Source organism: Protopterus annectens, chromosome 12.part0, assembly GCF_019279795.1.
Source record: "Protopterus annectens isolate FY-2018-M chromosome 12.part0, PAN1.0, whole genome shotgun sequence".
Taxonomy (NCBI): Eukaryota; Metazoa; Chordata; order Ceratodontiformes; family Protopteridae; genus Protopterus; species Protopterus annectens.
The window spans coordinates 1,188,629,024-1,188,641,537 of NC_056746.1; the positions used below are offsets into that span (position 1 = coordinate 1,188,629,024).

Genomic DNA, 12,514 nt, shown 5'->3' on the forward strand with positions numbered 1-12,514 from the left:
AAGTTTATAAAGTTTTCAATATTATGCATTTAGGTTAGAAGGAGGTGTTGGTTGACTGTTTTATTTATTGTTTTATTATACTGTCTTTTTAAAATAAGAGCTGTGACTAAATCTACTCTGATTGGGTAGCTTTGTGTATTTAAATGTACTAATTGTGGTTCAAAATGTCTGATGAAGTTTATGTTTGTGACATAAACGAAAAGCGCTTCACAATTAACTTTGAGTGTGCCTCTTCATTCTGCTCCTTGGATATATTATGAAGGATGTTTACATACACTTATGTAGATAACTTTTCATTTAATAATTTTTTAACAAACATAAGTTTTAGAATGTATTTCATACTGCAGGCATTATGTTTATTGTTGGATACAAAGGTTTTAATTATATGTAGTTGCTTATGCAAGAATTGGTAGGATGTTTCTGTATGAAGAAAAAGAAAAAAGAAAAAAGTTGGTTTGGTGCGACCTTTGAGTTGATCAATTAAGTAATTAACTTGTAATTAAACAAAAGGGAGGGCATGTCATTCACTATATAAGGCATGAATTTCATCTGTGGCTTATCTGATGAAGTCTGGCTACTAAGTCGGATGAAAAGCGCTTCACGTGCATTGTTTTATATATATATTTTTTTCATATTAAAAGTGTGGAGTTCAGTCATTTGGCTCTCAGTGGTCAAAATGGGTAGAAGCATTTCCTACAAAAACAATGACGGCTAAGGCTACAGCAAAAGCCTTATGAAAAAAAAATTTTTGTCATTTGGGATGGCCACGAGTTATCGAATCCGATAACGGGCCACAATTTGTCAGTAAACTGATGAAAGCTTTGTGTAATTTGCTTGGTATCCAGCAACAATTTCATGCTCCTTACTATCCCCTGTCTAATGGGATAGCTGAAAGAATGAACAGGACTCTTAAGGAACGCCTTAAGAAAGCCTGCTTAAAAAAAGGTGTAAATTGGGTAAAACATTTGCCTGGAATCTTATTGGGTGTCAGAGCAACTCCACATAGTAAAACAGGGATATCACCTTTTGAAGTTATGACAGGCAAGAAAATGCCTGTACAATTGCCATTTGATCCTACTGTTAGTACAAACAGACCATTATTAGAAATTGCACAGCATCAACAATGGTTAAAAGATATTTCTGAATTGTGTCAAAGCCTATTAGAAATGCAAGCATTCAAATTACGGTCAAAGGATCCTGTTATTCCAGAAGAAAACCTTCCCTCTGGGACACAGGTATTGATCAAGACTTTCCAGACAGATGGCCCATGAGATAGCAATTGGCAAGGACCTTTTGAAATAACTGCTCAGTTAGGACCTCTAGTGTACAAAGTTAAAGGAAAGAAAAAGAGCAAAATAATTCTTGTTCAGAGATCAGTTGAAAGTCATTAAGTGACTTCATGTTTTGTGTTTTTTGTAGACTCACGGCAAATGCCAAGTTTGAAACAGTTGAAAAGGCATCCATCAAAACAACTTTTCAGATTAATACCACTTACGTGGAAAGGTTATATTATTGTAAAAGTATTCTGTATTATGAGGCATTAAGCATCATTGCAAAAAATAAACTACTTAGTTTGCCTGAAAAGTCCAAAAAAGATGCTGCTCACAATTGGTGGGATATCTTTACTGGTTGGTCAAAATCAGGAAAAAAAACTGTTAAGTTGGTTTATACATCCTGTATTAGTAGTGTTAGGCATTATAGTCATACTAACTATCTGGAATTGCTATTTAAGTTGTCATTTGCGAAAAACTTATAGAATTCAACAAATCATGATGGTTAACCTAAATAAACTGGGAAAGGTTTCAGTGTGTACAACTGAAGTTGAAAATGAACTGTCATTTTCCACTTTTTAAATGAAAACAGGGAATTGTGTGAGTAAAGAACAGGTTAAAATGGACTTCAGTGGATTTCTTCTGAAAATGTAAAATAAATGTTCTGCATTTCAGTGTGTACAGTGCACGCAGTTAACTAACTTGGCAAAAACATATAGCTTGGCATTCACTGTTAATAAGAATCAGAAGTAAAATATTTCATCTCTTATAAACTATGCAGCTTGTAAAATGTATTATCTACAAGCAGGTCAAGACGAACTCTTGTACGCAGCTCTGTCTCATCAATATATGCAAGATAGGCCAAGGACGAAAGGAGTTATTCTTCAGGAACAAAGAACAGACTGTTTAAGATACGGAAAACAAACTGTCAGCAGACCAGCATGAGAGGAAAGACTTACTATTCTGGCAAATTCTCAAAACTGCTGATGCAGGCAGAAAAGACACTATAAAGATTGGGACTTTTTCTTTTGTATCAAAGAGTTTGAATATCTGAAGTACGTTTTGATGTATATACCTTTCATTGTTAAGCTAGATGTAAACCTTGTGTGCAGTAAACAAATGTCGTAACAGCAGAACGGTCTCAGTGTCTTCATTCAGTAAAGGTACAGACTACCTAAACAGTGTAGTACCACTTTAACAATGCTGACAAGAAAACCGGTGCCTGTACTTGTGATCTGCAGCAAGAAAGTTCAAAAATTAAATGGGTGGATGTGCATCTCATATCGGCACACTTGGATGTGCTAGGGGCCAGAACTACACTATGCAAAGAGGAAATAATTCTGAGTTGTAGAAATCAGGCTGGATGTATAAGGACACCTAGCCACTGTGTCCCAGTAGGTAATGGCTACTGCAGCAATGATCTAAATTAAGAATATAGTTTGTTAGACAACTGTTTTGAGCAGCAACCAAAAACAGATACTGCACAGTGACCAGGCATTTATATGGATTGTAATCCAGTTTACTGCACATCCTGGTTTAAGTTGGTATTAAGGGAACCAATGAATGAAGAAAAAGTCACACTAAAGACAATACATGTCCCTGAAAACTCCAATAAATTAAACTACAAGATTCCGCAAAAATAAATAAATAAAAATAAATAAATAAAAACAAAAATCAGTAGTACATTCTGGAATATAGGATCTTCGTTTAAAATAAAGAAAAGAAAGATTAACCCCCCCCCAAACGCACACACAAAATATTGAGATGGTACATTACATGTAACCATGAATAGCAAACCAGAATGCAGTACACAAAAAGACACGCATGTGTGTGCACATGATTTGGGATCCACTTTTACCAGAACAGTCTCACAGGAAGTGAAAAAGTACTTCTTTAAATATGGTCCATCCAGATTCCTTTCCCATGGAGGTGAAGAAACACTTAAAATGAAAGAGGGTATACTGCTCTATGTATACGTCTGCTGGAACTACTGCAATTGGATGCTAACATGCAGAACACTGGAATTTGAAGGAAGGCCTACCTTTGTCCACAGCACTGGCAGATAAAGGGCTTTTCATTAGTATGAGTTAACAAATGACGTCTTAGGTCCTTTTTGTTCTTTGATGCAAAGCTACAGTGGTTACATTTATGTGGTCGGAGATTGGCATGTTGACTCATGTGACTCTGCAGAAAGAAGAGACAAAAAGACAAATGGGTATGGTAAGCAAAACATATACTATTAGTGACAAAACTACAAAAAACAGGTAGTTCTCACTCTTTCTTTACAGTGCTGCATATCATGACCTCCTGACGACGTACCCCTTATTATCATAAATTGTGTCCCCTAAAACAGAGGTAAAAACCCTTAAGTTCTTTGGCTGTGCCAGTGAGGAATATGTACTATGTTGGTAAAAATCATTATTTCTGGATTAGGTTTACAAAATGTTAGCAAACAGCAGTGTTTGTTTTTTCTATTATATGTGTAACTTACCTTAAGATTCTGTAACCTGTAACTCAAAAGGAAAATATGTGGTTTCCAGCAGTCCTATAGCCAAAATGGAGCCAAAGGCTAAGACAATCGAGAGAAATGACTAGCTGTACTTAAGAGCTGATAATCTGGCTCAGACAAAGTGCCAGCATTCATCTGATACTGCGGCTGCTGAAATGAATGTCTTTAACTTTACTGTACCTCAGAAATTGCAAAAGCTCCTAAGTTCTAGTGCTACAGTTGAGAATCGTTCAAAAATCTGTTTTTTTTTTGGTCTTCAGCTTTAGAAGATCTTTTTGGTCCTCAACTTTGAGTTGAGGAGAGTGCCAGTCTGGGGAATGCCCAGGACACCACATGACCCATTCATAGTTCTGTATACCAGCGGTTTGTTTTCAAACTCTTCCATGCTAATCTTGTGAAATACTTAAGTTTTTAAGCATTTTCCTTCAAATATTCAGCTTCCCTACAATAGCCAGCTCTTTTCCCTCCTTCCCCTCCACTGTGAGCTGCATATAATGCTGACAATTCAAAATACCTGGCTAACAGCAGAATGCATTTCTGCAACCAAATGTATAAATTCTGCAACAAAAATCCCCAAATGCTATAGCAGATAATTCAGATGTCATGCAGAAGATATTAATCTTTAAATGGTTTAGAAATCTAGGAGCTAAGAAACACCAGCTGTTTCCTATGAAATTATCTTAGAACTGAACTTTGACAAATTCTCAGTTCTTCAGATTCAGTTTTTGTTTACCTTATTTACTCATTATTTTTAAGTGTACTGCTTATTGAGGAATACTTTTAGACAGGAATCAGGCAATGTATGATGGAATACAGACTTAGCACCAAATATACAGTAGCAAGCTGTCTGTGGAGTAGAAATCATCATAACAAAATGAGCTACAACAGTATACTAAAGCAATGGATGAGTAAAGTACAGTTTTGTACCTACCATAAATGTAGATGTTAGAGTGTAAACACTGCTGCAGTCATTACACTTAGGTTATCCTGCCATCAGGTGGTTCCTCATTCGGCCTGAGTTCCAAAGTCTTGGTCCGGTGTCGGTTGCTGTCGCCTCCTCCCTGACGTCAGTGCGACAGGGGTATTTAAGATGCAGCCGACGCCATTTTCTTCAGTTTTTCTTGCCCCAGATAGGTAGGCAATTCAAATTGCTAGTAAAATATACAAAAGAAAAGCAAACAACCATTTTTAGTTACCAGTAAATACTCCCCATAGGTAATAAAGGGTAAATGACCTAGGTAAGTACCAGAAAGAGAGAGAGAGGGGAAGGAGGGAGGGTAACCTGGACTGCAGCAGTGTTTACACTCGAACATCGACATTTATGGTAGGTACAAAACTGTACTATGTTCATCGTGTTACACTGCTGCAGTCATTACACTTGGGTGGAATCCCAAAGCTGAGGTAGGGAGGCTGGATCTATAAGGCATTAGGGGTGGCTATAAGGCCCTGCAGTACAGCAGTGGTGAAGCCAGCTCTGGATTTGGAGTATAAAGACAAATGGTAATGTTTGGTGAAGGTATGCACAGAACTCCATGTTGCTGCTTCCAAAATATCCTTGGTAAGTACTCCTCTGAGGTAGGCAGTTGAAGTGGCTGTTGCCCTGGTGGAGTGAGATCTAATGCTGTTAGGTACAGGTTTCCCATGGTGGGTGTAACAGAAACGTATACAGTGTCCTATCCATTTTGAAATAGTCTGCTTTGAAATGGCTTTTCCCTGTGTTCCTGCAGCGTATGCTACCAATAATTGGTCAGATTTTCTGAAAGCTTTGGTTTTGTCCAATTAGAAGCGTAACTGCCTGTGAATGTCCAAAGAATGTAGTAGTCTCTCCCCTTTGTTCTGTGGTTTTGGATAAAAAGTTGGAAAGTGAATAGTTTGATTTAGAGCCACACTTGATGCCACCTTTGGCATAAATGTAGGGTTAGTTCTTAAAGACACCCTGTCCTGGTGGAAGATGAGGAAAGGTTCCACTGCCATTAGTGTCTGTAATTCTGAAACTCTTCGTGCTGATGTTATTGCCAGCAGCAGAGCAGTTTTCCAAGAGATGCATTTTAAATCTGCTGTGCTAACTGGCTCAAAAGGAAGTAAAGTTAATTTTTCCAAAACAAAGTTGAGGGCCCAAGTTGGTGTAGGTGCTCTACAGGATGGTCATATGTTTTTAGCCCCTCTGAGGTACTGTTTGAGCAAAGGATTAGAAAAAATTGGTGTATCCGTGTTGTAATGAGCAGAAATAGCTGAGGCGTGGATCTTGATGGATGAAAAAGAGAGGCCCTAGTCCAGCATCAAAGTTAAGTATTGAAGTATCTGAGGAATGTTTGGGACAAGAGGGTCAAGGCTGTGCACTTGGTTCCAGGCACAGAATCTCTTCCATTTATCTAAGTAGGCTTTCCTGGTGCTAGGCCTTCTGGCCTCCAGAATGACATCCATAACAGCTTTGGAGAGAGGCATTGTTTGCTTGACTAAGGAATTTTCCATGCAGCTAGATTTAAGGTCTTTAGCTGGCTGTGAAGTATTTGATTGTTGTGCTGTGTCAACAACTGTGGGATATGAGGCAAAATCCAGGGTGGTTCTTGTGCTAAGTTCTTTAAGATTGGGTACCAGTGCTGGCGTGGCCAGTCTGGTGCAATCGGGATCATTTTTGGCTCTTCCTGCCTGGCTTTTATGAGTACCTTTGGAAGGAGAGGTAAATGAGGGAAAGCGTATACTTGTAGTTTTTTCCAGATGAATGAGAGGGCATCCACTTTCCATGCTTGTGGATGGTAGCTCCTTGTGCAGAATTTCTGTAATTGGCAGTCCATTGGGGAATCAAACAGATCTATGTCCGGGCTCCACCATTTTTGTGTTATCATTCTGAATATTTGTGGGTTCAATTCCCATTCGTGGGGGTCCATGATGTTTCTGCTTAGGTCATCTGCCAGTGTGTTTTTCTCTCCTGGCAGGAATTGTGCTTGCAGATGAACTTGGTAGTTTAGAGCTGTGTTCCACAAGGTCATGGCTTGTCTGTAGAGGGGGTAGGAGTGTGTTCCCCCTTGCTTGTTTATGTACCACATAACTGTGGTGTTGTCTGTCTTTAGTAGTAATTGTCCTGGATGCAGCAGGTCCTTGAAAGCTATAATTGCATTTTGTACAGCTAGCATCTCTTTTTGATTGATGTGGAGATGTCTTTGCTCTGTGGGCCACTCGCCCTGAATACATTTTCCTGCCATGTGTGCTCCCCAGGCGTAATCCGATGCATCTGTTGTCAGTGTTTGCCTGGCTGTGGGTTGAGTGAAAGGCTGTCCCTTGTTGAGGTGACAAGCTTGAGCCCACCATCGAAACCCCTGTTGTAGGCAAGGAATTAGTATAACTGTTTCCAAACTTTGACAGTGTTGAGACCATACACTCTTTAGGTACCATTGTAGTTTCCTCATATGCAGTCTGGCATATGGAATTAGTAGTATGCAAGATGCCATGTAGCACAAGGCCTGCAGATTTTTTCTTGCAGGGAGTTGGGTCTTTGTTGCCATTAAATGAAAGTATTGAGTCAGTTGTCCTTGCTTGTCTAGCGTGAGATAAGCCATCTGGGCTGTTGTGTTCAAGCTGGCACCCAGGAATATTATCTGTTGTGAGGGCACTAGTTTTGATTTATTTTCGTTTACTGTGTACCCCAGGCAACTTAACTTTTTTACGTACGCCAGATGCTTTAGTAGAATGTCTTTGCTCTCTGCTTGAAACAGGCAGTCGTCCAGGTATGGATACATTTGAATTCCTTTTTGCCTGCAAAATGCAATTACTGGTGCCAGACACTTTATGAAGACCCTGGGCGCAGTAGCTAAGCCAAAGGGCAGTGCAGAGAATTGATAGTGCATTGAACCTGCTAGAAATCTGAGGTATCTTCTGTAGTTTTGTCTGATGGGGACATGCAGGTATGCCTCTTTGAGGTCCAAAGTCACGAGCCAAGCTTTCTTGCCCAGCATGGGAAGAAGATGCTGTAGTGTCAACATCTTGAATTTCGGAACATCCAGGTAAGTGTTTAGTGAAGAAAAATCCAGAATGGGTCTCCAGGCTTTGTCCTTTCTGGGAACCAGAAAGAGTCTTGAGTAAAATCCTTGTCCTTGTTCTTGTGGTGGTACCTTTTGAATAGCTCTCATGTCCATGAGTGCTGTAATTTGATTTTGAGCCTCTGCCCATTGATTTGGTGGCAGATTTGGCATTCCTTTTATCCTTGGCAGAGTGTGAAAGTAGAACCTGTAACCTTGAGATACAATGCTGAGAACCCATTTGTCTTTGGTGATGCAATGCCAATTGTGATAGAAAAGTGCCAGTTTTCCTCCTAAGGGGGCTGCCAAGAGAGAGCTGTTTGGCAGCTGCAGTGGAAAGTCATTGAGGTTGCTTTTTATAAGGTTGAGGCCTGTCTTCCCCTTCTTTCTGGCCTGGTGTACCCCATTGTCGAGGCCTGTAAGGGCCTTGTGCCTGACCTCTACCTCTTGGACGTCTGTATATGCCCCTTTGAGGTCTGTCTGTGACTGGAAAAGACCAATTCTTTGTTGGCCAATTTCTGCTAAAACGAGGAGGCTGAACCTGTAAGAAATCTTTCACCGTTTGCATAGATTTTGCCTTATCCTCCATCTTCTTTAATACCTCCTCTGTCTTAACTCCAAACAGCACATCCCACTGCAAAGGTGCATCCAATAATTTGACCTTAACATGATCTGGTAAGGTATGTTCTTTTAACCAAGCATGCCTTCTAATGACAGAGGCTGTAACTGCTGCTCTACAGGAGGCCTCTAAGGAATCAAACCCACATTGCAAAGTATGTTTTCCCACTTGTTCAGCTGCATGCAATAAATCCTGCATTTCTTTAAAATTAGAAGGATCTGAATCTGGAAGCATCTTTTGTTTCAACTGAGACATCAAAAACTGCTGATAATTTAGCATGTGAAACTGGCAGTTCAAGGCTCTCATTGCTAAAGTTGCAGACGTATATACCTTCTTTCCCCATCTGTCTAATGCTCTGGAATCTCCGTCAGAGGGGACTGGATTTTTTGCTGATGAGGCCTTAATCCCTTTGGGTCCCTGAGAAATAGTTTCAGGGTCAGCAACAGGGCTTTTGTACAGAAATTTGTGAGAGTCAGGGACTCTGTAATATCTATCAGGTTTAACTGGGGCTGGGGGTAAGGAGTCAGGGTTTAAGCTGGTTTCAGTGTACACATCATCCATAATATCTAAAACTGGGGGGATAGCAAGGGGTCTGTGTTGAGGCAATAAAAAGAAGTCTCTGAACCTTTTCTTGGATTCTGAGTAATCCTGGCCTTCCCAATGGAAATTTTCCCTCATGGTATGTAAGGTCTCCCCAAAGGAGTAGTCCCCAGGTGGAGAGGCTGATGGAATTGATTCCTCAGCATCAGAATCTTCATAAGGGGGTAAAGAATATCCTACGTCCGAGGAAGAGTCTGAGGAAATGGACACCTGGTCGGAAGATTCATAGTCTGCATCCTGTCTGGGCCTTTTATCAGGAGGGGGAATGGGTCCCCCTGATCAGGGTGATTAGGTCTTCGGCCATTTTTAGCATTTGTTTCTTAGGCATGGAAGCCTGTCCTGGAGAGAGTTGTGTTTGTTTCTTAAGGGGGGCTTAGACTTAGCAGAGGGTTTTAATGGTTAACTGGGTAGGTCTGAAAACACCCTCTGTAGCTGTGGATTGCTCAGCTACTTTGGTCCCCTCTGTAGGATTAGGATCGGAAAGCTGAAAACATAGTGCATCCGAAGGCCCAGCCTGCTCCACGTGGGAGTCGGAAGCGGTCGTCAGGGGCTGCATAGGCGCCACGCTGAAAACCAGAGAACTGCAACCGGCCTAGAAGAGGCCTCGTCGTCAGTTCTGGGCCTCTGATGCCTGTCCTTTTTATGTATTGCGGTCGTCGGAAGTTCCGACGGCATGGGGTAATTGAATTTTCTGCCAAAATAATGTTGAGCAAAATCAAACCGACGTTTAATAGTGCACTTGTTAAACCTAGCACAAAACCGACAACCAGTGACGTCGTGGTCAGGGCCTAGGCAATACAATAGGAGTGGAAGTCCTTATGAGGTATTTGCTTCCCACAAGAAATACAGTTATTAACTTTTACTGACATCGGTCCGAGGCAAGAAAAAGCTTCCCCAATGGGGTACTTAGCTTTTTTAGAAGACTTCGGTTCTGGATTCGGAATGAAAATCTCAGGAGTCGGTCGACCGGCACTTGTGAACTGCTTCTGCTTCGGGCAACGCGCGGCAAGAAAGACTGAAGAAAATGGCATTGGCTGCATATTAAATACCCCTGTCACACTGACGTCAGGGAGGAGGCGACAGCAACCGACGCCAGACCAAGACTTTGGAACTCAGGCCAACTGGGGAACCACCTGATGGCAGGATAACCACCTGATGGCAGGATAAGTGTAACACGATGAACATCAGGCTATTTACATAACATATATTTTAGAATCAGCTGCACAGCTTTAACAGGGTAGGTCTGTACTGTTACATAAGTAGTTGCGGGTAACACATGTAAAAACGGAAAGATTTTACTCAACTTTGAAATCTAATCCTGCCCAAAAAAAACATTATGAATTCTCCTTCAGAAAGGACCCATCCCAAACTGTCCAGACAATGGTGGTAACTACTGCTCTACTCTTCAGAATTAAAAGAGAGAAGGTCACATTACTGGTACTGCTCATGAAATATGAATGCATGCTTGCTTGTAATTTAGTGTGAGCAAAGATTTACTTTTTAGTCAGAGAAATAAAAATGGAGGAGGAAAATATGGAAACAAACTAGCACTGAATTACTGCATTAAGACCACATGAAATATATACAACACACACACAACACAATCTGAATTCTAATTTTAGCAGATCAACTGCATTTAAAGATAAGAAAAGGATCAGCAAGTGCAAAAACTGAAGTATATACGCACTTTGGAAGACTGAAAGAAGAAATGGTAAGTGAATAAGACTGAAAGAAGAAATAGTAAGTGAATTTGGCATGTACCTGAGTCTGGTAAAACTGAAGGGGGAAATGCAGTGTGGAGATGTCACAAAATAAGAAGTTATGTACTCACCATAACGTTCCATGTGAGTTGTTCCATCTCACCTTCATTCTTTACTGATGGGTTCAGAGCCACGGCCGTTTGCAAAGCTCGAGGTTTACCAGTAGCTCGAGACCAAGCCCCTTATCCCATGATGCACTGCTGGAATTACCTCAGATCTTGTTTGCTGCGTGTACCATAGTCACATAAATGGACTACCCTCCCATGGAGAGGAAGAAGAATTGAGCAACCAGGATGACACCAACCTCTAGGTCAACTATCAGCCAGGTGGGGGAAGGAGGGAAGGACGTAAGAATGAAGGCGAGATGGAACAACTCACATGGAACGTTATGGAGAGTACATACCTTCTTAATGTGAAGTTGTTCAATCTCGCCATTCATTCTTTACTGACGGGTAGCATCCCTAGCACCCTCAATCTTGGGTGGCTAACGGGAGTACATTCTTCAGGACCATAGACCCAAAAGAAGCCCTGTCCCTGGAGGCCTTATCAACTTTGTAATGAGTGATAAGGTTCAGACCAAGTGGCTGCAGCACAAATGTTAATCAAGAGGCAATTTGGCTTGGAATGCAGATGATGTAGAAACTGCTCTGGTTGAGTGAGCTTTAATCTTGTGCAGTAAGGGCATATTAGCAGCTGAATAAACAAAGGTGATACAATGAGATAGCCATTTAGAAAGTGTTGTTTTAGCCACTGGTCTACCTCTTCTGGCTTCAGAGAATGACACAAAGAGCTGGTCTGATTTCCTGATATTTTTTGTTCTGTCCAAATAAAATCTGAGCTGTCTGTGAACGTCAAGCATGTACAGCATAGATTCCATAAGGAGGGCTGATAGATAAGGCTTGAAGATCTGACACTCTACGGGCAGAAGTAATAGCTACCAGAAATATAGTTTTCCACGATAAAAATTTGAGATCACAAGATTATGCTGGTTTAAACGGGGGAAGGATTATACGAGACAGCATAAAATTTAGATTCCAAGGAGAATAAGGAGTTTTCACTGGAGGCCTCATGTGAAAGGTTCCTTTGAGAAAGGCCTTGGAAAACTTGTGGGACATTATGTTTAGCCCGTCAGCTCCGAGATGAAAGTTAGATATAGCAGACAACTGGACCCAAACTGTTGCGGCTGCTGCTCCTTTATTAAAGATCATAGTCAAGAATTCCAATATAGACATCAAGAGTGCTTGATAAGGATCGATGTTCTGCTTAGCAGCCCATATGGAAAATCTCTTTCACTTACTAAGATATAATTTTCTGGTGGACGGCTTATGAGAAGACAAAATGATCTGTTTTGCCTCATTGGTAAAGTTATGAAGCCTGGCTATGAGGGGAACTGGAGCAACCAAGCTGTTAGCTTCAGTGACTGCAAGGAAGGATGGAGGTCCCCCGATGGATGTGTCAGAAGGTCTGGAACTGGGTCTAGAATCCATGGATCCTTCAAGAGATGATGATGATGATGATGATGATGATGATGAAGAAATGGGAACCAAATCTGCCGAGGCCAATGAGGGGCTATAAGAATGATGGTCCTTCCCAGCGATTTTGCTTTCTGTAGAAATCTGGGTATCAACGTAATAGGAGGGAATGCATACAGGAGGCCTGGGGGCCAATTGTGTACGAGTGCATCTCTTGGGGGTTCTCTCGGAAGGGGAATCAGGGCAAAGTAGTTTCTGCATTTTGTG

The 12,514-nt window shown here is 41.0% G+C and overlaps 1 protein-coding gene across 6 annotated transcripts in view; it reads right to left on the bottom strand.

Annotated features, from left to right (window-relative positions):
• ZNF335 (zinc finger protein 335) overlaps positions 1-12,514 on the bottom strand; it is a 1,318,033-nt gene that overhangs the window by 252,087 nt on the left and 1,053,432 nt on the right. For all 6 annotated transcript variants that reach the window (XM_044090241.1, XM_044090238.1, XM_044090239.1 and 3 more), the window contains one exon: positions 3,313-3,455. In XM_044090241.1, coding sequence (XP_043946176.1) covers positions 3,313-3,455 — 143 coding nt within the window. The remainder of the gene's footprint in view (positions 1-3,312; positions 3,456-12,514) is intronic.